At 39.6% G+C, this 24,475-nt stretch overlaps 1 protein-coding gene across 6 annotated transcripts in view; it reads right to left on the bottom strand.

Annotated features, from left to right (window-relative positions):
• LAMA2 (laminin subunit alpha 2) overlaps positions 1-24,475 on the bottom strand; it is a 1,447,346-nt gene that overhangs the window by 981,380 nt on the left and 441,491 nt on the right. For all 6 annotated transcript variants that reach the window (XM_073676060.1, XM_073676058.1, XM_073676059.1 and 3 more), the window contains exons 11-12: positions 20,998-21,138; positions 18,236-18,412 (exon numbers count right to left, since the gene is read on the bottom strand). In XM_073676060.1, coding sequence (XP_073532161.1) covers positions 18,236-18,412; positions 20,998-21,138 — 318 coding nt within the window. The remainder of the gene's footprint in view (positions 1-18,235; positions 18,413-20,997; positions 21,139-24,475) is intronic.

Here is a 24,475-nt window from a genome sequence, read left to right as displayed (position 1 = left end):
ACCATCACACCCATTCCAGCTGAAGCCAACGATCTCCTGCAATAAAAGAAAAATAATAAACCAACCTCATCCTTACCTTTCCATGGTTCCCACGACAGCTTCAGCTCTGCTACATCGAGATGACTGGCTGGACCGCAGCAGAACGCTGCCATCCAGTCTGTCATCCCACAGACACTGAGAAGCGCAGGCATGCTTGCGCTCCTCACTGTCTCGCTGTGACGGCATCCAGATGAGCCGAGGTCATGTCCAATGAACTCGGCTCACCTCATGCACGTCACTGACAGCGTGGGAAAATTCTCACGCTGAAGTGCTGAGTGCAGGAGAATTCTCCCACGCTGTCAGTGATGTGCATGAGGTGAGCTCATGTCCAATGAACTCAGCTCACCTCCTGCACGTCACTGACAGCGTGGGAAAATTCTCCTGCAATCAGCGCTTCAGCGTGAGAATTTTCCCACGCTGTCAGTGACGTGCATGAGGTGAGCCGAGTTCATTGGACATGAACTCGGCTCATCTGGATGTCGTCACAGAGAGACGCTGAGCAGCGCAAGCAAGCCTGCGCTTCTCAGTGTCTGCGGGATGACAGGCTAGATGGCAGCGTTCTGCTGCGGTCCAGCCTGTCATCTCGATGTAGCAGAGCTGAAGCTGTCGTGGGAACCATGGAAAGGTAAGGATGAGGTTGCTTTATTATTTTTCTTTTATTGCAGGAGATCGTTGGCTTCAGCTGGAATCGGCGTGATGGTAAGTATGGTTTAATTTAGAACAATAAAGGATTGTGTCTTTATTTCAATTAAAGGACTTTATTCTGGGTGTTTGTGTTTTTTTTAACTTTGACTATGGGGTTAGTAATGGGGGTGTCTTATAGACGCCTCTCCATTACTAACCTGGGTTTGATGTCAGCTGGCATTATAAGCTGACATCAACCCCAACCCTATTACCCCCTGCCACCGCACCAGGGCAGCGTGGAAGAGCGAGGCTAAGTGCCAGAATTGGCGCATCCTATGAATGCGCCATTTCTGGGGCGGCTGACGGCTGGTGTTTCTAGCCTGGGAGGGGGCCAATATTCATGGCTCCCTTCCTGGGCTATTAATATCAGCCCCCAGCTGTCTGCCTAGCCTTTGCTAGCTATTAAATTAGGGGGGACCCCACGTCATTTTTTTTGGGGGGTCCCCCATTTTAATAGCTAGTAAAGGCTATGTATTCAGCTGGGGGCTGATATTAGTAGCCTGGGAAGCTCCGTGGGTATTACCCCCTTCCCAGGCTTCAAACATCTGCCCCAGCCGTCTGCTTAACCTCTGCTAGAGCCTAAAATTAAGGGGAACCCCACGCCAATTTTGTTAATAATAAATCCTTTATTTTAATACTAAATGACAAGTACAGTAACCAACACTATCACTGTACTTCATATATATGTGACTGACATGTTTCTATCTATCTAATCTATGTGTGATGCTCTATCTTTCTGTTCTAAATTGTCGGGTACCGCTGCTGAATTGCCGGCCGGCTTTTTTAAAGAGACAGTGCATGAAAACACTTATTTTTTTAAATAAATCCTTTACACTAAATGACAAGTACAGTAAGCAACACTATCACTGTACTTATTATATATGTGACTGACATGTTTCTATCTATCTAATCTATGTGTGAAGCTCTATTCTTTCTGTTCTAAATTGTCGGGTACCGCTGCTGAATTGCCGGCCGGCTTTTTTAAAGAGACGGTGCATGAAAACGCTAATATTTTTTTTAATAAATCCTTTACACTAAATGACAAGTGCAGTAACCAACACTGTCACTGTGCTTCTTATATGTGTGACTGACATGTTTCTATCTATCTAATCTATGTGTGATGCTCTATTCCTTCTTGTCTAAATTGTCGGGTACCGGTGTATGCCGCTGCTGAATTTGCCGGCCGGCTTTTTTAAAGAGAGTGTCTTCTGAGCAGTTTGTCAGCTTTTGGACACCTTTGCAGGTGTTTTCTATGTGTTTCTATGTGTTTTTGTTTGCCTGCCATTGGTTTTAACGGTGTTCGACGGTGTTCTAAGGTGTTCGACGAACAGTTCGACGAACAGTTCCTCGAACATCCCGGTGTTCGACGAACCGAACCGAACCCGAACACTACGGGGGTGGCTCAACACTAATTTTAAATTTATTTGTGTTAACAATAATGCATGGTTATAAAGATATTTATGTTTTAGCATAAGGATGACACCCTATAGAATTAGTAATATGTCTGTTATGTGGTTCTGTGTATGCAACTGTTACATACACAGAACCACAATGCAGGCATTATTACTAACTCTACAGGACACCATCCTTATGATATAGCAGTAATATGTTAATACATTATTATTAATACAAGAAAATTAAAAAAGGTCAAAAATACAATTTTCTTTGTAAATAAATATAAGTATGAAGGTAACACAATCCCTTTAAACATGGTGAAAAGCTACTACATGAAGCAGCTCCCACTCTGAAGAACTCAATGTGACCAATCAATAGTACAGTCAAGTGTTAATTAATTAGGGGCCGTGTAATACCATACTTCTTCCACAGCAGCCACTACTATTAAAGATTATTAGAAAATGTACTGGACTCAGCAGATTAAATGTGTCAATACAATATTGTATAACTAACGTGATATAGTGATCCTAAAAAAGATTTATTAACACATATCTGCCCAGAACATAGAATGGAAGACCAGTCGGAAACAATATATATGCCCAAGGGAAGAAAAAACACCCGAACTACTGGTCATATAAAGAGTCAAAGCATGGAAAGTAGGAAAAATAAGCCATTATTTAAACAACCAATGGTTGTATGGTGGCACTGTACAGAAAGGGTGCATTATCTTGTATTCAATTTATTGTCTGTATATGTCACTGCTTAATTGTAAAGTGCTGCAGAATATGTTGGCGCTATATAAATAAAATTATTATTATTATTATTAGACAGGAGGTCAAAACATATAGCTCATTCCACCTAGGGAAAGAAAAAGGCCTAATGTGATTGTGGTGTACTCAAGCTACATTCTAATTTTTCTCAAGGCTAGTTTTGTCTTAAACCAGCCCTCTTCTTAACACCTTAACAACATCTGCCATACACATATAATGCAAGTCGGTAGCAGGTGTATGGAGCAGGCTCATGGGGTGAGCTTAACCCATACCTGGCTGTGACATATAGCCAGGACCTGTCCCTAAGAGTCAATGGTGGAGCGGACCTCTGCCTGCAACTGAGGACCTGGTAAATGCGGCTGTCAAACTCTGATAGAGGCAATAAAAATACACCAGCATGCTTCATGCTATGCGTCCAACGGCAACCCCGTGATACGATCGAGGGGCTCCATTGGGGCTTTGTTGAAGACCTCCTTGTCTGTCATTACAGAGTTCCTTTGAAACCCGGTATTTTCCTGGGCTTCAAAGTACACTGTAATTTTTACTATATGCAGCAATACTGTGGTATTGCTATATATAGCACAAGTGATCAGACGATCGCAGGTTCAAGTCCACCAAGGGGACTAATAAATACGGTAAGTAATAAAAAAGTTTAAAAATATGAAAAAAATAAGTAAAACATAAAAGTTCAAATCACATCCCTTTTCTCCCATTAAAAATAAAAATAATAAAAATTAAATACACGTATTATGGCCGCATCCAGATCTCTCAAAATAATTACCCCAATTGGCAAACACTTTAAACAGAAAAAATCTAAATGACAAATATTGAAGTTTTTTGATTGCCGCAATCCCAAAATAATTGTGTGCAAAGCAATCAAAATGTTATAGTAATCCAAAAATTATATCAATAAAGATGTTGTCTCACATCACAAAAAAAAATAAACCCTCACACAGCTTCGTTGAAAACTGAAAACATTACAGGTCTTGGAAAATGGTGACACAATCAAAATTATATTTTTTGAAATTTCAGATTTTTTTTTCAACACTGAGATAATAAAGAAACGTAATAAGTTTGGCATTCTCATAATTGAACTGATGACGAGAATCATATTGGCAGGTTACTTTTAACCTGTACGCTGTAAAAACAATTCCCAAAAAACAATGTCAAAATTGTGATTTTGCAATTTCACCACATTTGGAATTTTATTCCTATTTTCCAGTACACTATGTGGTAAAATGAGTGGTGACACTTAGATACTAAATTTGTCCTGCAAAAATCAAGCCCTCATACATTGTCTATGTGGACAGAAAAAACAGAAAAAAGATGGGGAGAAAAAAAAATGAAAACACAAAAATGAAAATTGTCAATGTGTGGAAGGGGTTAAACACAGATCTTCATTTTCTGCAAAAGATATACCATTTTTCTTGTGTATGTTAATTTTCAACAGGGTCCTACTTTCTAATTGCATATTTCACTTTAAGTTCAAGCATTGCGAAAATAGTCACATCTTCTGAATTCTCAGATAGCTTATCTATTCTCTAGTAATCTTTCGGTTCATAGGATCTCTAACTATTCCCACATTTGTAATTCCATCATGTGTTCTTTTGTGGGTATAATGAAATACAGGCCAGATGCTGGATACTGATACACTACAAAATATATGGAACTCAGAAGTTGCTAAAGTTCCTTTGACTTAATGAGAATTTTAACAGAACACTGGGAAACTAGCTGAGCATATCACAACCATCATACTTTATGACTCTGTAGAGAATGTCTTTAAAACCACTACTCTATCTCAGCAGTGGTACAGAGAAAGAGACTGGGGAAAAGTAAAATGATCTTTCTTCTTACACTCATTTTTAAGTGTTCCACAATATAAATATATATTACTTTAGCTTCTGAGATTTTGAATGTTTTAAAGCAGTTTCTACCAGTACTGCATTTCTTTCATAATATTCTCCTTTTTTGTATCATTCTTACAATATTATTCATTAAAGTAACTAAAATGGATCTTTCCGTCTAATCCCCAGACATTAATGACATCTTGAGTGACAATTTTTAAACCAGCTTTTTTCTTAATGGGCCATGATTGCCTTTAAACATTTTGTTATTGGGAATACCATACTAACTGCCCAACTTGCTTAATGGGCTGCGGTTTCTAGGATAGCTACCAGACAAATAACATGCCTGAGTTTCATTAATAGCTCTCCTATCTCTGTTCTATCAAATGCTTGGATAATTATTTTATTGGAACTATGCAGTGATCTGATTCTTTGTTATACCATTAATATTAGAATTGTTACCATTGTTTCCATTCCTCTTGTCAAAAGATCATTTTCTTGCACACTTTGGTCCTGTTAAGTCATTCTTGTTGTATAAAGAGTAGTGATGGGCGAGCACTAAAATGCTCGGGTGCTCATTGCTTGGGTCGAGCAAATTGGAATGCTCGAGTGCGTGGACCGAGTAACGAGCCCAATGTAAGTCTATGGGAAACTTGAGCATTTTTCAGGCGGCTCCCCCCGGCGGTCTGCAGAGGGCTTAAACATTGCCCAAATCGATGGGAACAGTGCTGAAATGACATGGGAACAGCATGTGGAAGACCCCTGGAAGAATTTCTGACTCCCAGGTCACAGCTGTGAACAATGTTGTCAAAGTTATTATGCCATTTTTACCAATTCGCAATAAAACATTCAAAAACAAAACCAAAATGGATTTTCCTGGGAAATATGTTAAAGAACATCCTTTCTAGGGTAATGACTTGTATATAAGGCAAAATAAATAAATAAAAACAAAAATTTTCCTCCACACCTTTGGAGGAAAGCGTTTTTAATGCGTTTTTGCACTTTTGCATTGCTTTCAACCAAGACAAATGCATTCACTGGGAAAAGTCATTTTCACATTTTACAACCTTATCTGGCCATGTGGTGTGTGACACATCATCAGACACATGCATACAGTGCTGAAATGACATGGGAATAGCATGTGGAAGACCCGTAGAAGCTTCTCTGAGACCCAAGTCACTGCATAAAAGTGTGCCCATCATAAGTGATCCTTGGTGCATGCGAAGATGCCTCCCACCATGCACCTGTCATTGCAGACTTGCAACAATTACCGTCCACATCCTTGTCCCAGTGCAGCGTTCAGTTGTCCCTACCTCATTCCTTGGAATGCAAGCGCAAGTATGCAGCCAGCCACCCACCCACAGGTTGCTATACTATACTGCCACATTTTTGAACAGCTGCTTGCACTTGAAATGTGGCATTTTAGGCTTGTGGAGGCGGAATCTGTCCACAACCTCATGCCGGCGGCGGCCCGGTGTCCATACTCGGTCTCCAGCCGCCACTATTTCTCCCGGTGTCGTCTCCGCCTTCCACAAGCATGGGTCCCACAACATTACCCGTGCCCTCCCCAGTGCACTTACAGGGAAGGACCGCCAAACCACAAACACGGACAAGTGAATGTGGCCATGGACGGTGTTCAACGACAGGTGCAGGGCGGGAGGCATCTTGGCATGCGCCATGGACAGGGGATTGGTGTGCATGCACAACAGCGGAACAAGCAGTGGTGTCATCCGCAGACATTGTTGCTGGACCCTGGGGTTCGGCCTACTTAGTCGGGTGCTTTGCTGCTATGTGCCTGATCATGCTGGTGGTGGTCAGGCTGCAAGTTTTGCTACCCCTGCTGATGCTGGCCTGGCAGGTGGTGCAAATGGCCTTTTTGGGGTTATTGGCAGAGTCTTTAAAAAACAACCAGACTCGGGAAGACCTAACCATCGTGTTGATGTTATGGGGAACAGTTGCCTGCCTTCTGTCTGCAGCCACCACACTGCTTGATCTTGCCTGTTGTGGTGCTACGCCTCCTTCCCCCTGTGTGCTGCTGTCCTTGCTCTTTATGTCACCTTGCCAGGTTGGGTCAGTGACTTCATCGTCCACCACCTCATCTTCCACTTCTGCACCCTGGTCCTCCTCCTAACTTTGTGGCAATTGTATCTCATCATCATCCACCTCTTGTGACAGTTTCCCACTGTTGCGTTTGTGTGACCGCAGCTGCTCAAATATTTGGACATAGCATGTAGCAATCTCCTCTTGCCCCGCTTCAAGTGGACCAGGCGAGAGGCTTTAAATAGAAAAGTGAACAGCTCTTCGGAGTGTGCAAGTGTGGGATCAGTTGTCTCTGGGCACTCGGCATGGTGGGAGGAAGGAGGATCATGGTGAGGAATATGCAGTCCAGATTCACGGCTACTGAGATTTGACAATGTGGAAGACAGGGTGGTGGTGGTGGTGGCTAAGTGACTGGAAGCATTATCTGCTATCCAACCTATAACCTTTTCACACTGCTATGTGTTCAATAGTGGTGCTCTGTGGTCCCCTATTAATTGGAACAGGAAGGTCGAGCGAGAAGATGTGGGTCTTTGTTGTGGCACAATTTCAGCTTGCCCACAGCCTCAGCCTTGTCCTCTGCATGCACCATCATCACCATCACATCTAGTTCCCCGTCCCTTGCCATGCACCTTGCCCATTTAAAATGGAGGACAATATTTTCCACGTTCACTACAAATGGCTGGATTTGAACCGCAGTGATATGTGATACGTGTGACGGAAAACCACTGTTTTAAATGGCTGGCTTGTAGGCTACTATTTTTCACAGCGACCTGGTGTCAATAACTTCACTGACACACTGCAACAAAATTTAAATAGAGGCCTGAAATGCCTGAATATAGAGCATACTTATATGTGATACATGTGACGGAAAACCACAGTTTTAAATAGCTGGCCTGTATGTTACTATTTTTCACAGTGACCTCGTGTCAATAACTTCACTGACACACTGCAACAGAATTTAAATGGATTCCTGAAATGCCTAAATTTGTTGCACACTTATATGTCATACGTGTGATGGAAAACCACAGTTTTAAATCGCTAGCCTGTAGGTTACTATTTTTCACAGTGACCTTGAGTCAATAACTTCACTGACACACTGCAACACAATTTAAATGGAGGACAATATTTTCCACGCTCACATAAATTTCTGGATTTTTATCGCTGTAATATAGAAAGAATCTGGCTGTATTCTGCTGTGGCAACAAGCAAATGGAGCAGAAAAACGATGTTCTCTGGATTGCTTTTTAACCACATAATCAGAATTAAGATAAAAAAATAATTATCCCTGGCCCCTGTAGAAATATCTGTAACAGAAGCAGCAGACAGAACTGGAACGGAACCTCTTGTGATGTATTATACACTGCAGTCTGACACATACACTGCCTGCCTGCCTAGCTCTAATATATATATATATATATATATATATATATATATAATGTATGAATGTTGTGGAATACCTAGACTAACAGGACGTCTAATGGACCCTCTTGCTATATGCACTGCAGTCTGTCACATACACTGCCTGCCTGCTTCCTGCTATCACCACTGATATTATGCAGCTGGATTAGTCCTCAGAAGGACTGTTAGTTCAGATGGATATTATAGCTATATGTTGTGGAATACCTATACTAACTCTAAACAAGCAAAGTCTCTCCCTGACGAAGCAGCACCTCACCCTACTCCGCCTGAATCCAGGGTAGACTGTAACGAAAATGGCGGCGCCCAGTCTTACATACACCTGATGATGCTGTGCGGCCAGCCAATCACTGTAATGCCCACAATCAACATGGCTATGGCATTACAGTGCATGGCAAGCATTCCCTGCATGTTCATTGTCTCTCTAAAGAGCGCCAAACATGCAGTGAGGGGACCCGAGCTCCCCCCCGAGCAACCAGAAAATACTCGCAGTGCGCCGAGCATCTCGAGCAGTGAGATGCTCGGGCGAGTACCGAGCAGTGGCGAGCACGTTTGCTCATCATTAATAAAGAGGCATGTACACTCCAAGATAATCACGAACTAGCATTGTTAAAAGCAATTTCACAATTATCTTGCCATGTAAGTGGGCAGCCAATCGCTTGTTCATCGCGTGAAATTATCTTTTATGCAGATCTCTCAGTATGCATCATTTGCTTTGTTTTGACTGTGTAAACAAACATTAAAACGATCACCGATCGATTAAAGTTTACAGATTGGTTGTCGTATTGTACCATCGGGTAGTTTAAATGGACCCTTAGACTATATTGGGATACAATCCATTTGCAGGAGAATGGTAATGCAAAGTGATGTAGCTAGATTACTTCCCAGACCAAATATTGTATACAGAACATAAAGCACTTTGCCACATTTCTCACAGCATACTATCAGCCAGTGATGCATAGCTCCTATCTGTCCAGAATTCCGCAGGATTGTCTTGATTTGAGGGGTCAATCCTGCTCTGCTGGAACGTCAGGGCTTTGTCCCAACTTCCACTATTTTCTCTTTGGCATCTTCTTCGCTCCCTAGCTCCTTCGGGATCTAGCTTAACACACTTACATTGATTAAATAAACAATTCTTTTTTTTTTTCTTGTTGTCTCCCCTGGGACTTCAACCCACAACCTCTTGCATTGCAGACTGCTACTAAATCTATAAACCACAGGCTGCACTGATCAGTATAGGACAATTTGGTAATCTTGAGCTGTATTGCAGACTCTGACAGCACAGGCAGATTACACTGGTACATAGATGTACATCTGTATATAACAGTGTATTTCTATGTCTCTGTATTCTAGAGGTGAAGAAAAACTCAGATTTTTTCGTTCCTATAAGACTACTAAAAAATAATGAAAAACAATAATAAAAATGTCATTTTCTCTTTTTTTGTGAGTCTCCCTCAAATCAAGCCTACTTCCTATATCATTGTATGCAACAGCTAAATCTGTGAGCCACAGGTTCCAATGACATCTCTGGAAGAATTTTGTATACTTAAAGCTGCAGTGCAGGTTCTGAACCTACAGGCAGATGATACAGGTACAGAGAGATGACTTTGTATGTAGAAGTGTATTTCTATGTCCCTGTATTCTACAGTTGAAGAAAAACTCAGAATTTTATTCTTCCTATAACATTACTAAAAAATAATGAAAAACAATTGCATAAAAGTCATTTTTACTGCACTTGTTTTTATTTAAAAAATTAATAAATCAGCAAATAACAGACATATTTAGTGTCCCTGTAATCGTAACAACCCACACTTAATAGCTATCAGATTATTTACGTTGATTGGTAAATGGCATAAAAAAATGAAGTGATTGATTTTTGTTTTCTCCATTAAATTCATAAAAAATATAATAAAAGTGTAACACACAGCATAAATTCTGCATTTTTTCTACTGCTTGCTCTCTGCAGGTGTCCACATCACACAATGCAATAACAATCTTTTCTAATTATTTAATGTTCTTTATGTTTTCTCACCTTATTTGATGCAGATGTGAAGCCATGTTTTTAATGTGATTTTTATAGTGCAGTGAAGCTTTAATTCTGCACTTAAAATTCAACAGCATTTTTTACATGCATTTTTCCAAGCTCTACATAGAAGCCTAAAAAAAAGCTCCAAAGCCACACAGTACAACAGAGTCTTCAGATGCACCGAGGATGGAGTTTTCATGAAATGACATCTACATTACTTGGACATGAAGGCCGTGTTCACATGTAGCGTAAATGCTGCTTTTTGAGTACAGAAATTCTGCTGCGTTTAACTGTCCAAGCAAAGTGGATTTGATTTGATGAAAACTGCTCCCGCTGTGCATCTAAAGACGCTGCTGAACTATGCAGTTTTGGAGCTTTTTTTTCTCTAGAGGCTTCTATGCGGAACTTAAAAAAAATTGTAAAAAACACAATGGCATGTCCCTCTTTCTGTTCTGTAAAAGTTGTGAGGTATGGTGATGGAATACTTAGATCTGCCCCAAGCACTCCAGTCAATACCTCCAATTCCAGGGCATCATTACAACAGTATTGTGTGAGCTAAAGAATTGATTCAATTTTGCGTTGCTTACTTGAACATATCACAGTGCTAAATAGTGTAGAGAACAGCCGCATGCTGTGCACTGCTTCTGCTAAGATGGCTTCTCTTGGGAGACTGTGCATGTGAGTGAATCAAGACCTAAGAGTGCTACTGCTTCCTTCTGTCAAAATTCCTGCCCTATTGTCTGTCACATCTTCCCTCCCAAGAAGTCACTTTGTTTATAAACGCGTTGTTTGAAAAAGAGAATATATTTGTAACATAGCATTATTCAGAGTCAACTTATGATGGTACTAGTAGTTCCTATGACTCCACAGCATTTAATTGTGAAGTTTTTGGGTCCTGAGTAGTGTTGAGTATTCCGATACTGAAATATCGGGTATCGACGGAGTTCCGATACTTTTAGAATATCGAATACCGGAATTGGAAGTTCCCATAATGCCTGCGCTCTGCAGTGTCTCTGAAGGATGACAAACTGGATGGTAGCGCTCAGCTTACTGTACTTGTCATTTAGTGTAAAGGATTTATTAAAAAAAATAATAATGTTTTCATGCACAGTCTCTTAAAAAAAGCCGGCCGGCAATTCAGCAGCGGCATACACCGGTACCCGGCAATTTAGAATAGAAAGAATAGAGTATCACACATAGATTAGATAGATAGAAACATGTCAGTCACCTATATAAGAAGTACAGTGACAGTGTTGCTTACTGTACTTGTCATTTAGTGTAAAGGATTTATTTAAAAAAATAATAGTGTTTTCATGCACCGTCTCTTTAAAAAAGCCGGCCGGCAATTCAGCAGCGGTACCCGACAATTTATAACAGAAAGAATAGAGCATCACACATAGATTAGAGAGATAGAAACATGTCAGTCACATATATAACAAATAGAGTGACTGTGTTGGTTACTGTACTTGTCAATTAGTGTTAAAATAAAGTATTTATTTAAAAAAAAATTGGCGTGGGGTTCCCCGTAATTTTAGGCTCTAGCGGAGGTTAAGCAGATGGCTGGGGCAGATGTTTGAAGCCTGGGAAGGGGGTAATACCCACGGAACTTCCCAGGAGATTCATGAAATAATTAAAAAAAAATTGACGTGGGGCTTCGCACTATATTTGTGTCCAACCAGGTACAGCAGGCAGGAACGGGCTGCCCCCAACCACCAGCTGCCTATTTGTACCTGGCCGGACACAACAATATAGGGAAGCCCTTTTTTTCTTAATTATTTCATGAATTTCATGAAATTATTTAAAAAAAAAAATACGTGGGGCTTCGCCCTATTTTTGTGTCCAGCCAGGTACAACTAGGCAGCTGGGGGCTGGAATCCGCAGCGCAGGGAGGCCCAAGCTTTCTGGGCCCCCCCCCGCTGCAAATTGCAGTCCGCAGCCACCCCAGAAAATGGCGCGTTCATAGAAGCGCCATCTTCTGGCGCTGTACCCAACTCATCCAGGGCCCTGGTGCGGTGGCTCACTGGGTAATAAAGGGGTTAGGGCCAGCTTGGCATTATCAGCTGGCCCTAAGCCCGAAATTCATGGGGTCATGCCAATATTAGACATGACCGCCATGAATTTCTAGTAAAGTATTTAAAAAAAACACAACACCCAGAAAAAAGTCCTTTAATTGAAATAAACACACAATTCTTTATTGTTCTAAATTAAACCGTACTTACAATCACGCCCATTCCAGCTGAAGCCAACGATCTCCTGCAATAAAAGAAAAATAATAAAGCAACATCATCCTTACCTTTCCATGGTTCCCACGACAGCTTCAGCTCTGCTACATCGAGATGACGAGCTGGACCGCAGCAGAAAGCTGCCATCCAGCCTGTCATCCCGCAGACACTGAGAAGCGCAGGCATGCTTGCGCTCTGCAGTGTCTGGCTGTAATGGCATCCAGATGAGCCGAGGTCATGTCCAATGAACTCAGCTCACCTCATGCACGTCACTGACAGCGTGGGAAAATTCTCCTGCGCTCAGCGCTTCAGCAGGAGAATTCTCTCACGCTCACCCCATGCGCAGGAGAATTCTCCCACGCTGTCAGTGACTTGCATGAGGTGAGCTGAGTTCATTGTCGGCTCATCTGGATGCCGTCACAGCCAGATACTGAGGAGCGCAAGAATACCTGCGCTTCTCAGTGTCTGCAGGACGACAGGCTGGATGGCAGCTTTCTGCTGTGGTCCAGCCTGTCATCTCGATGTAGCAGAGCTGAAGCTGTCCTGGGAAACATGGAAAGGTAAGGATGATGTTGCTTTATTAATTTACTTTAATTGCAGGAGATCGTTGACTTCAGCTGGAATGGGCGTGATGGTAAGTATGGTTTAATTTAGAACAATAAAGAATTGCGTGTTTATTTCAATTAAAGGAATTTATTCTGGGTGTTTGTGCTGTTTTGTAACTTTGACTATGGGGTTAGTAATGGGGGTGTCTTATAGACGCCTCTCCATTACTAACCTGGGCTTGATGTCAGCTGGCATTATAAGCTGACATCAACCCCAGCCCTATTACTCCACTGCCACCGCTACAGGGCAGTGGGAAGAGCGAGGTTAAGTGCCAGAATTGGCGCATCCCATGGATGCGCCATTTCTGGGGCGGCTGACGGCTGGTGTTTCTAGCCTGGGAGCTGGCCAATATTCATGGCACCCTTCCTGGGCTATTAATATCAGCCCCCAGCTGTCTGTCTAGCCTTTGCTAGCTATTAAAATAGGGGTGACCCCATGTCATTTTTTTTGGATCCCCCATTTTAATAGCTAGTAAAGGCTAGGTATTTAGCTGGGGGCTGATATTAGTAGCCTGGGAAGCTCCATGGGTATTACCCCCTTCCCAGGCTTCAAACATCTGCCCCAGCCGTCTGCTTAACCTCCGCTAGAGCCTAAAATTACGGGGAACCCCACGCCAATTTTTTTTTAAATAAATCCTTTATTTTAACACTAAATGACAAGTACAGTAACCCACACTGTCACTCTATTTGTTATACAGTATATGTGACTGACATGTTTCTATCTATCTAATCTATGTGTGATGCTCTATCTTTCTGTTCTAAATTGTCGGGTACCGCTGCTGAATTGCCGGCCGGCTTTTTTAAGGAGACGGTGCATGAAAACACTATTATTTTTTAAAATAAATCCTTTACACTAAATGACAAGTACAGTAAGCAACACTGTCACTGTACTTATTATATATGTGACTGACATGTTTCTATCTATCTAATCTTTGTGCGAAGCTCTATTCTTTCTGTTCTAAATTGTCGGGTACCGGTGTATGCCGCTGATGAATTGCCGGCTTTTCATGTTTCACTGTGAGCACTGTTCCCATCAATTTGGGCAACCACCTCCCCCAATACATTCTACATTATTGTTAGTTGTTTTCCTTCATGTAGAATTAACCTACAAGGATAGAAAGGGTTTATTTTCATTCCGATATTTGTGTCCCATTGACTTGCATTGATTTCCGGTATCGGAATCGGCGATATCCGATACTTTTTGAGTATCGGCCCGATCCAATCCGATCCGATATTTCCTGATATCGGAAGGTATCGCTCAACACTAGTACTGAGCTGAATAAATTGTTAGCTAGACGCCCATAGATTTTCAGTTTCTTTTGTATCTGTACACGGTAAAATATTTATTACTTATTTATCCTTTCTTCATTTTGTGCCTCTCAATAAAAAGAAAAAGTGACATATTTGCCCATTGTTTAATATTTTCTCTTTTGAATTTAGATTTATAGGAACAGCATAAAGGTTTTAAAAACTCGGCACGTGGAACACTCTATGCACAACTTCCTCCTAAATCGGAGTTCAAGGGTGTTTTAACCTACAGTACTTCCCCAGTCCTCCCAAAAAGGAGGCATAGATGGCACTTATTACTGGGAGAGAGTACTAGTTACAAGATTAATTTCAGGAAAGTTACTCTCCGACAGTGATTTTCCCCACCAGTTATGGGCATCTTATGGAATAATGTTCTCCGAGCAACAGTCTCTCGTGACAACTGTTCTTGACAAGAACTCCTTTAATGCCAAACTTTTTAATGTATTTTGGTTTCTTCATCTCACTTCTATTTGTGCCATTGTCTGCAGACTTAGAATACATCTATAGAGATCTAAGAATCCCAAAACGTAGGTTTGAGCATTGGTATGAATACAATAACTAGAAAATATAATGGTTGAGCTTTAGTCACATTTGTTAAATAAACACAATGAGGCTAGTCTTCTAACATATTTCCATCAATAGCATTGTGTATAATAAATTTGCAAATGTCCTTGTAAAATTGTTGTAAGCAGAAGCTATAGCGCAGATGTGAAAAAAGCCTTCTTAATAGTGAATTCCACTCATCACTATTTCTCCTTAGGTAATAAAGAGCATAAAAAAATTCAGATGGATTCTTTTAGCAGAAATCCTACAATAAACCATTAAATGTAAAATGAAATGAATAGTAAAATGAAAGGAATGATGAAATTAAATGAGAAAAGTATTATTAGGAAGGTACTGTGAGATGATAAATAATGATGAAATATTGTTTTCTTTTTTTTTTCTAAACCTTTTAAGTGATATTTTTGAATATTTGTAATGTGCTTTACAAGCAATTTCTTCTATTATTAGGTATTTTCTAAAAAAAAATTTATGCTGTAAATATCCACTCAATGACATTTATGTTCTCTTAGTTGTAATATTAACCGCTAACAGATCTAATCTCTTCATCCACTCCAAAACCACCTCTTCTTCATCCTCCTTTTATTGCAGTTTGTAATGTGTGTCCCCTGTCAGAAATAAATTCTAAATAAATAAATAACGAGTCAAATCTACAGGAGCCATTGTGATGGTAAGCTACTTAATCATTCGAGTAAAAAAAATGTCATCATGGCTATAATTCACATGATGTAACATGACAGTTAAGATGTACTGTGGTAATTTGTAAGAGCTTTCAGTATTATTGAAGTATCAAAAATTTATATGGTTCACTTATTAAGTCAAATTGTTTCATTCAGACAGAAAAGTCTGATACTAAATCACAAAAGACCAAAGCGTTACACTGGGGAGGAAAAAAAAGATAAAAAAGGACTTGTATGTTAAAACGTTTTGTACATAGAGTTATGATTATTCCATTCAGTGAGTGGGAACATGGAGATAAGAAAAAGATAATAAATATCTGTGAAGCGGATGGAATGCTTTGCGTTTGTTACTTGTTAAAGCTTGGAGCATGTAAACTTAAAATTGGGATTTCTGTTTGAAGAATGAAAATGGGCTGACAGCATCAATGACATATGCACATAATTCTCCAGTGGACTTCAAGCTATTTCTTCTAAAAATTGTACAGAAAAAGGAAAAGATTTATTAAAACTGTTTGTGTCACACGAGTGGCGGACACAGATAGACCTCTGTGTAAGAACAATATATGGGCCCTTGATAGTTCAATAATTTTGCTATGATAAAAGCACCTTTTGTTGCTTTAGAGGTAGAAGTGGCCCCCCTTATCTCTTGGGCCCCTCTGCAGCTGCACCAATGATTTGTCCGCCCCTCTGTCACATTTTATGATTTTTTTTGTGTTCTACTGTCACCTTAAAGGCAGGAGTCCAATCTAACATTTATAAGTTCCCCACCATTAAATATCTCTGTAGCTCAGTGGTGGTCTGTCTCTTCTCACTCCTGCCCATGAGCTATTTGAAATGGTCTAACAGACACAGCTCCGTACTGATCTCGGAGCTCTTTAAATAGATAATCGGTGTGGATGTAGAGTGTCTACTTCCACTAATTTAATATTAATGCCCATAAATTTAAATCCAGATATAATCCCATTAAAGCTAAAATTACATGGCAAGGACAGTTAGCATAAAATTCACTGAAAGATTGCAGTAAAATGATGATGAAACTTAAAAAATTCTTTAGTAAGTTTTCAAGGGACGATTGCAAATTTACTCCATAAAGCAAACATTGAGAATGCATCATGTAAAGTGATGTAAATTGTACATCACTTAATTGTAAAGTACTGCAAAATATGTTGGTGCTATATAAATAACCATTATTATTATTATTATTATTATGTATCTCACATTTTCTCTGTAACTCCAACTCAACCATTATTCATGCAAAATGTCAATGTTTTCAGAAACTGTGTAAAAATGGCTGTGACTGAGAATTTATTTTCTAAGTCTGAAAATGTTTTTATATTTGCTACACCAGGAATACCCGTTTGCTGTTTTATTTTTAATTTTGGATTAAAAGCAACATGTCTTCTATTGTAGTTATGATGTCTTTGGTGCATTTTCACACAAATAACAAACTCGGATAATCAGTCAACTTGAATGCAAGGGAAATATTACAATTTCTTCTCAAAGAGGGCTGCATTCTTACATGCCACTTTAAATGTGGCTAGAGGTTTTCTAAAAACAAAACAAGCAAAAACTGGCCCTACTATTTTCTTGGATGTCGTATCTACATTCAATTCTACTCTAAGGTCAAAAAGGGTAAACTAAAAACTATAGTTAAGAAAATAACTTCAAACCTTTATATAAAATGAAGTTATTCATCTAAGGTGGATATAGCTGCTTCCATTTTGGGTCTATACTTCAACCAAATTCCTGTTTCTATCATCTACCTGGCTAAATATCACTCGTCTATCTATTGAAGCATATATCCCTGTAGGGACATCATTGTTTTATTGGCCTCCCGAGGAACCAAAAAATGGGGCAACGTGTTGAGGCACGAGAAACTTCTCCTATTCTTATTAAGATAAGTTTCCATCTAATGCATTGCCATTTTTGATGTTTATAAGGTTTTTGTTTGATTGAAATGCAACAAACTGGTTGGTTCTAGGGCCAACTAGGGCCAGTTAGGGAAAACCGACATGGAGCAGGGGCGCCATATCGCCAGCTTTAGCTAGGGTGCCAACCTCTGCTGCAAGGCAGGTTATCAGCATACAGGATTTTGAAATAGGGCTTTGTCAGATAATATCTTTATGCTGTATTCAGTCTTTATCTTAGAGACTGATGGGAAACTTGTCTTTGATGGTTTTATAAGCACCTGATCACTTTATGCACTTTTGTCACTCTTAATGTTCAGTACACTCAGAGGTCTGAATGGATTCCATATAGGACCATTGTAGACCTCTGTTTTTTTTTTATATAGAGAGGTCAGGAGGGTGGCTGCCTTATACATAATTGTTAGATTGGGGTGCCTGAGGGTTGGGATATACTCTTACAACCCTAAGTTTGATCCTGCGTACTAACCTATATATTCTGCATATCAGGGGTTTAAGACCATAATTTATGATTGTAATAGATTGATTCACACTAGGGGTACTTGTTTATTCTCTCTTTTTAACATAATCAATAATAACATTTTGTTTTTTTGAGGGTATATGTTAGCTATGTTTGTTCTCCTAAAAGACGGTTTGAATCTATGGAATTTATCTATACTTCAACCAGCATGATCATAAGTAGTCAGTAAATTAAGAAAGATGATTGTGAAAAAGACTTACTTTGCTGTGCAAGTATGAAGCTGGGGCTGACCAATAAATGATATCCTGTAGCCCTTGAGATCGTGCATCTTCTCTTTTAATACTTAGTTGCTGCGGGCCATCAAATTTGTCCTTATAAGGTGCAACATTGATGTTACCATCTAATTCGGTCAGGTACCACCCATTCATATCAATTACCTGGTGAAATAAACATTTGTATCTGTTTAGGTACAAAAGTGACTATTTGTGCCTTAAAAATATGTCAATTCATGCTTAGGTGCTATTCATTTTATTTTTTATGTCACAATTATGAGTTGTGTCATGTTAAAGTGGTTGTCAAATATTTGTGAACCCCTTCTCAATCCATATGTTTGCATCTAGTAAAAAAACACTTATACTCACTTCCAGTGCCGACGCCATTCTGGCCGTGCAGCACTGTCTTTTCTGGGGCTTGTCTGATATTGTTACAATCCCTGTGGCCAAATGGAAATCTGACCTTAAAATAACTTTGCAAACAGATCACTGGGAAAATGCTTTAAAATACTCATACGCATCCAACATATCTATGTCACTTCACAAATCATTTTGCAAATTATTCACAAGAAGGTATGATACTTCAATCAGACTTTCTCACATAAGTCCAAACAATTCTTCAATGTGTTGGAGGAGTTGTAGATTTCAAGGTGACCTCTCCACATTTTCTAGACTTGCCCGAAAGTCAAAAGATTGTGGGATAAAACGTCCACCATTATAAATAAATTACTCAACACAAAATTAAAGATCACCCCCTCAAATGTCTTTCCTTTCAATTGGATTGGAAGATATGGAGCCATTTGTTAGACACATTCTTATTCATATTTTTCTTGTAGTTAAAAATGTGATAGCTTTCTTCTGGAAAAAGCCCGACATACCTAAATTTCCAGAAAGTATGGAAAAAAATTCTTGCCATAAAACTTTCGAACTAATATTCGATATCAAAATTAATTGTCTTAACAAACATGCTAAAAAATGAGACATATGGTCTGCTGCCTTTCCCTAATTTTTACAAAGTTTCCAAAGAACTTTAACTGGGCTTAATATTACAGTGTTCTGTTCTAATCATCACTGGGTGAACAATACCTGTACTATATAATTGTTTGCTTTGTTTTGTTGATGTTATAATGTTATATTATACTTGCTCTTTACTTTATGTCATACTTACATAAATTAGCGAGTTCTCCTTAGCTTTTTCATTCTTTCCCTAACCTTTCCCCTTCCCTTAAAATTTCCTTCCCTTATTCCACTTTCATCCTTTCCCCTCTCCCGTTCTATAAAAAATGTTTAATAAAAATTATTGAAAAACAATCCTTGTGGCCAATCAGAGGCCACTTCACTCTCCCCTCCTTCAGATGTATCACATTCGGAGGAAGAGAAACAGCAGCAGATCTCACTGCCTTTGGATCTAAATGATTTGTCTGAAGGTGGAGACAGTGATGTGGCTGCTGATTGGCAGAAGAGATTGCATGACTTAACAATATCAGGCAAGCCCTGAGAGAGACAGTACAAACACTGCTGAAATGGCGCCAACACCAGAACTGAGTATAAGTGGCAACTCTACTGAAACTGTACCGGCAACATAGTTGAGTATAAGTGTTGCTATTTTACAGGGGGCAACATACCAATTGAGAAGGGGATTTCTGAGTAGTGAACAGCCTCTTTAAAGGTAATCTATGAGTAGGGTCAACCCTCCTAAGCCGTCTATATAGGCAAGCAGGTCATAGGAAACTGAATAAAATGATACCTTTATATCTGAGATATGATGTCGTATTCCTGAGAAATCCACACTTTAATATATAAATTTGCTATTAAGATCTATAGGCTGGGCATAGATCTCCCAGAGAATCTGCATCCAGAGCTTAATTTAAATGAAAGAGGTCATTACTAGTGTTGAGCGAGTATGTTCTGTCCGAGTATGCTCGGGCCGAGCTCCGAGTATTTATAGATGCTCGGTGATAAGGTTAAATCGCTCCCGTGTTCACGATTTGCGACTGTTTGGCAGCTTTATTACATGTGAGGAATGTGTAAGAAATAGACATTTCTCACATGTAATGAAACTGCTAAACAGTCGCAAATCATGCACATGGGAGCGATTCAACCATATCACCGAGCAGCTGTAAATACTCGGTGCTCGGCCCGAGCATACTCGGCGAAAGGGTTAATAGGACATACTCACTCAACACTAGTCATTACCAGTGTGAGACATGTATCTAACATATTATAGTATAATTGACTCATTACAAACATGTTTGATGCAGCAGCTCTCACAGCTCTGCTGTATTGCAAAACTGTCTGCCTGTGAGATGGAAGCTGAACCACTATGAGAAGCTGTTTATTGCTATATTGTGTCAGTTATAATAATACACAGCTCTGCAGTGATAGCAGGAAAATTTCCAGTTGCTCTGTTTTAGTGAGAGCAACCTGAAAAGGGTTCACTCAACTATCATGTGCATGTATATAAAATACATATCTTTATGCAGCAGAAAGGTATTTAGATATTATCAGTAACCAATCCCCTGGGCAATGGCTACCTCTGCAACTCTATAGGTTCAACACTGGAAGCACGAGTTTATATAATATACATTATATTGATATAATATCAAAACCTGGAGGTGGCTATAGAAAATGATGGAACAAGGTTCCATAGCATCATTTTTGTATTAACAAACATCATACAATACATATTTACAGATTTGAACCTATATTGGTTCAGTTTCAATATACTAATAGTTTCTGAATGCACTTACTTTGGTATATGTAAGACGAGAATCAATGCAGATATTCGAAACTCCAGAACAAAAACACTGTTCACATCCACTGGGATTGTCACGCTTAAGGTTAAAGAAGCCATGTTTACATATATGACAGTTATCTCCCACAACATTTTCCTAAAAGAAAACATTCAAGATCGCATGAAAACAGGAGTCAAGTGAGAATCTTTTATCATGTTTCAAATTATTGTAAATGAAGTTTCGATTTCTATTTTGAGCCTATAAGTTTTTAATTGCTACTCTTTTAGCTGCCTTTAAATCCCAGATTGAGCTTACATACTAATGTTGCAAACATCTGAAACAGAATCTGATTATTGTAAACCACGGTAAAATAAGACCAAATTCATTTTACAATTTTTTGTGTCATTTTTATGTTTCAAAAATTTGATACACTAAAAGATGTGGGTGCTACATATTGCACAAGGACCCACGAGAGGATTCTCCCACTCTCCTGTTAGCCAGTCCAAGCCTGGCGAAACTGCTCCGAGAACCTCTTGTAAAGCACTCAGGAAACCGTCAAAAGAATCTTCCTATTCAATTCTATGTCAAAAAGAATTGCTGTTCATGTATTTAGGTTTTTGAGTGTCTTTTAACTATTTCAGGATTCCAAAAATGTCAAGCAGTTAAAAAAGTGAGCTGATCATTCTTAAGACATTTTCCACTAAGAAAGCACTCCATACCTTACAATAGAATGCCCAGATGACTTCTGGGAGTCTTTTGGAGCATTTTCTGAATTTTTTAACTTAAAAAAATGCTTGCATTTTTCTCAATGCTTGATGTCTTAAAAAAATGAATCCCAAAATGCTCAAAAAATAACCACAAAAAACGATTAAGAAAACGCCAACAAAAAAAGTTTTCAATTCACTTTAAGAAATACATGTAATACGCTCATGAGATGCTGAAGGAAAAAAATGTATAATGAGATAAAGCCTATGTGCCCACGATGCAGAAATGAAGCTGAAATTTTCCGCTTCATTTCTGCATCTCCTTGCCCGGAAAAACGCATGCGGACTTTGACATGCGTTTCTCGAGTGTTTTTGAAGTGTTTTACACATGCGGAATTGCCTTGCGTTTTCTAATGCATTTTAAGGCTGTGTGCCCACGATGCTTTTTTTAAGCGTTTCCGCAGCGGCAAAAACGCTGCAGAAATGCTTAAAAAATGCATGGTAGAAGGTCTGCCATGTTCCCCAATGATAATCCGCATGTGCTGTGCACATGCTGCGGAAATTTCTGCTGCGGATTATCATTGCGGAAAAAACCGCAGCACTACCAATTATTTTGCGGAAGTGCTGCGTTTTCACCGCCATTGACTTGCATTAGACCGCATGGATTACGCATCACTGCATATGTACATGCGTATTCCATGCGTTTCAATGTGCGGATGGTACCCAGGTCTAGAGGACAGGAGACTCTCCTCCTGACCTGGGTACCATTGAAAACTGTAAAAAAAAGAATAAAATAAAAAATAATTATATACTTACCTTCTGGCGGCCCGCGGTGCGCTCCTCCTTTCTTGGCTGCAGTTCACGATGGAATCAAGGACCTGCGCTGACGTCAGTATCATGTGACGGGTCATGCGGCGCTTACGTCGGCAGGTCCTTCAGTCTACCGCTGCCGGCAGCCGGGTCGGTGAAGCAAGCCAGTGCTTGCCACCGGAGAGTAAGTATATATTTATTTTTTTACATTCTCTCGGGTCACAGTATATAAATCCATGCTATTTGCATGGATTTATATAGTGTGACCAAGTTGACAAGCACTTTCCAAGTTATGCTAAAATCGCTTGGAAAGTGCTTGTCAACCCGCATGTGGAAATGGAAGTGAAGAATGCTTCACTTCCGCATGTCCCTGGCAGGAAAACGCATGTACAATCCGCATGCATTTTTTTCTGCCAGGGAGATGCAGAAACGCTCAGGAAAAAACCCTGAGCATTTCTGCATCGTGGGCACATAGCCTAAAAGGCAATTCCGCATGTGTAAACGCACAAATAATGGACATGCTGCGGAATTTTCCACACATCAAGAACGCTGCGGAAAATTCCGCAGCATGGGCATTGAAATTGCGGAATTTCATTGGGGACCATGGGGGAAGGATTACCAAGCGTTTCCCAAGCGTGTACGCTGCAAAAAATCTGCAGCATAAACGCTTGAAAAATGCATCGTGGGCACGGACCCAAATACAGTTCAAATGGACTTCATTATTGTTTTTTCTCCAGCTTGTGAATATCTTTTATAAAAGGTAAAGCCAGCTCACCTGTGTGGTTCATGAATGGAGCACGGAAGAACGTTCTAATCAAAACGTGGTAAATACCCAAAGATAATGTGGTATCCCGCTCCAAGTAAAAACATGCTTTTAATTAGTCCATATAAAAAATTACATCCATGAGAAAAGGGCATGGGGGGTTAGGTGAACAGTGCTATGCGTTTCGAATGAGCTAGCATTCTTTGTCACAGCCATTCACCTACCCCCACATTTTCTTTGTGAATATTATTGTTGCGCCATATTTTGAAAGTTAAAATATTTTTTTCTTTTTTGAGTTGTATGATAGCTTGTTTTTGTGGGATAAGTTGCATTTTTTACATAGGTGGTGGTACCATTTTGAATCTGATGTGATTTTTTTAATTGCTTTTTATTCCTGTTTTTGGGAAGAGGTTGAACAAAAAACTGTAATTCTGCCATTTTTTATGGTATTTATTGTACTGGATACTTGTTTTTATTTTTAACTTTTTCGAGTTTTTTTTATATTTTTAACAATTTTAAACTTTTTTTTTTTTTTTTTACCGTTTACTTTATTATCACTTTAGGACTACAAATTGACTAAGCTCGATCACTCAAATAATACACTGCAATACTTCTGCACTGGAGTGTATTATGCCTAGCAGCATAACACTGTCAAGAAGCCTACTAATCCTCGTACTAATATCAGGACTAAAACGGCAGTCAATGGGGGCATTTTTAGTCTCCTATTTCCCATAACGGGCTCCCTCTCTCTGTCTAACCAAAAAGATGAAGCAGCTATGGGATTGAGTTTTCTATCCTTTCACTGCTGTTTTAGCAGTAGTATAGCTATGTTTATCAGCTAAACTCCTGCAGCTGCCGGAACAGCTTGACAGATATGTAAATTATAAAGTGACAATTATCTAGCTCTCATGACAGATTTATCCATCATTGTGAATTAAGGGGTTAAATGGATTAAAAAAAATTGCTAACAGCAGAAAAGTTACTCACTTGCTCTCTTGGTCCTTGCTGCTCTTTGTTTACTACTCTGCTTTGATGATATCATGTACGATTCATCCATTTAACCACTGCAGCCAATCACTGTCCTCAGTGATCTTGGCTTGTACATGTTAGCATTAATGCTGATGCCAGTAATTGGCTAAAGTGGTCACATTAATATAAGGCAGACACACACCTGCTGCAACTAGGCAAACAAAGACTAACTACCAGAGCACTGACG

The sequence above is a fragment of the Phyllobates terribilis genome, unplaced genomic scaffold (genome assembly GCF_046119375.1).
Source record: "Phyllobates terribilis strain yellow unplaced genomic scaffold, ASM4611937v1 Scaffold_3__8_contigs__length_932513732, whole genome shotgun sequence".
NCBI lineage: Eukaryota > Metazoa > Chordata > Amphibia > Anura > Dendrobatidae > Phyllobates > Phyllobates terribilis.
This window is presented reverse-complemented; position numbering and strand designations above follow the sequence as displayed.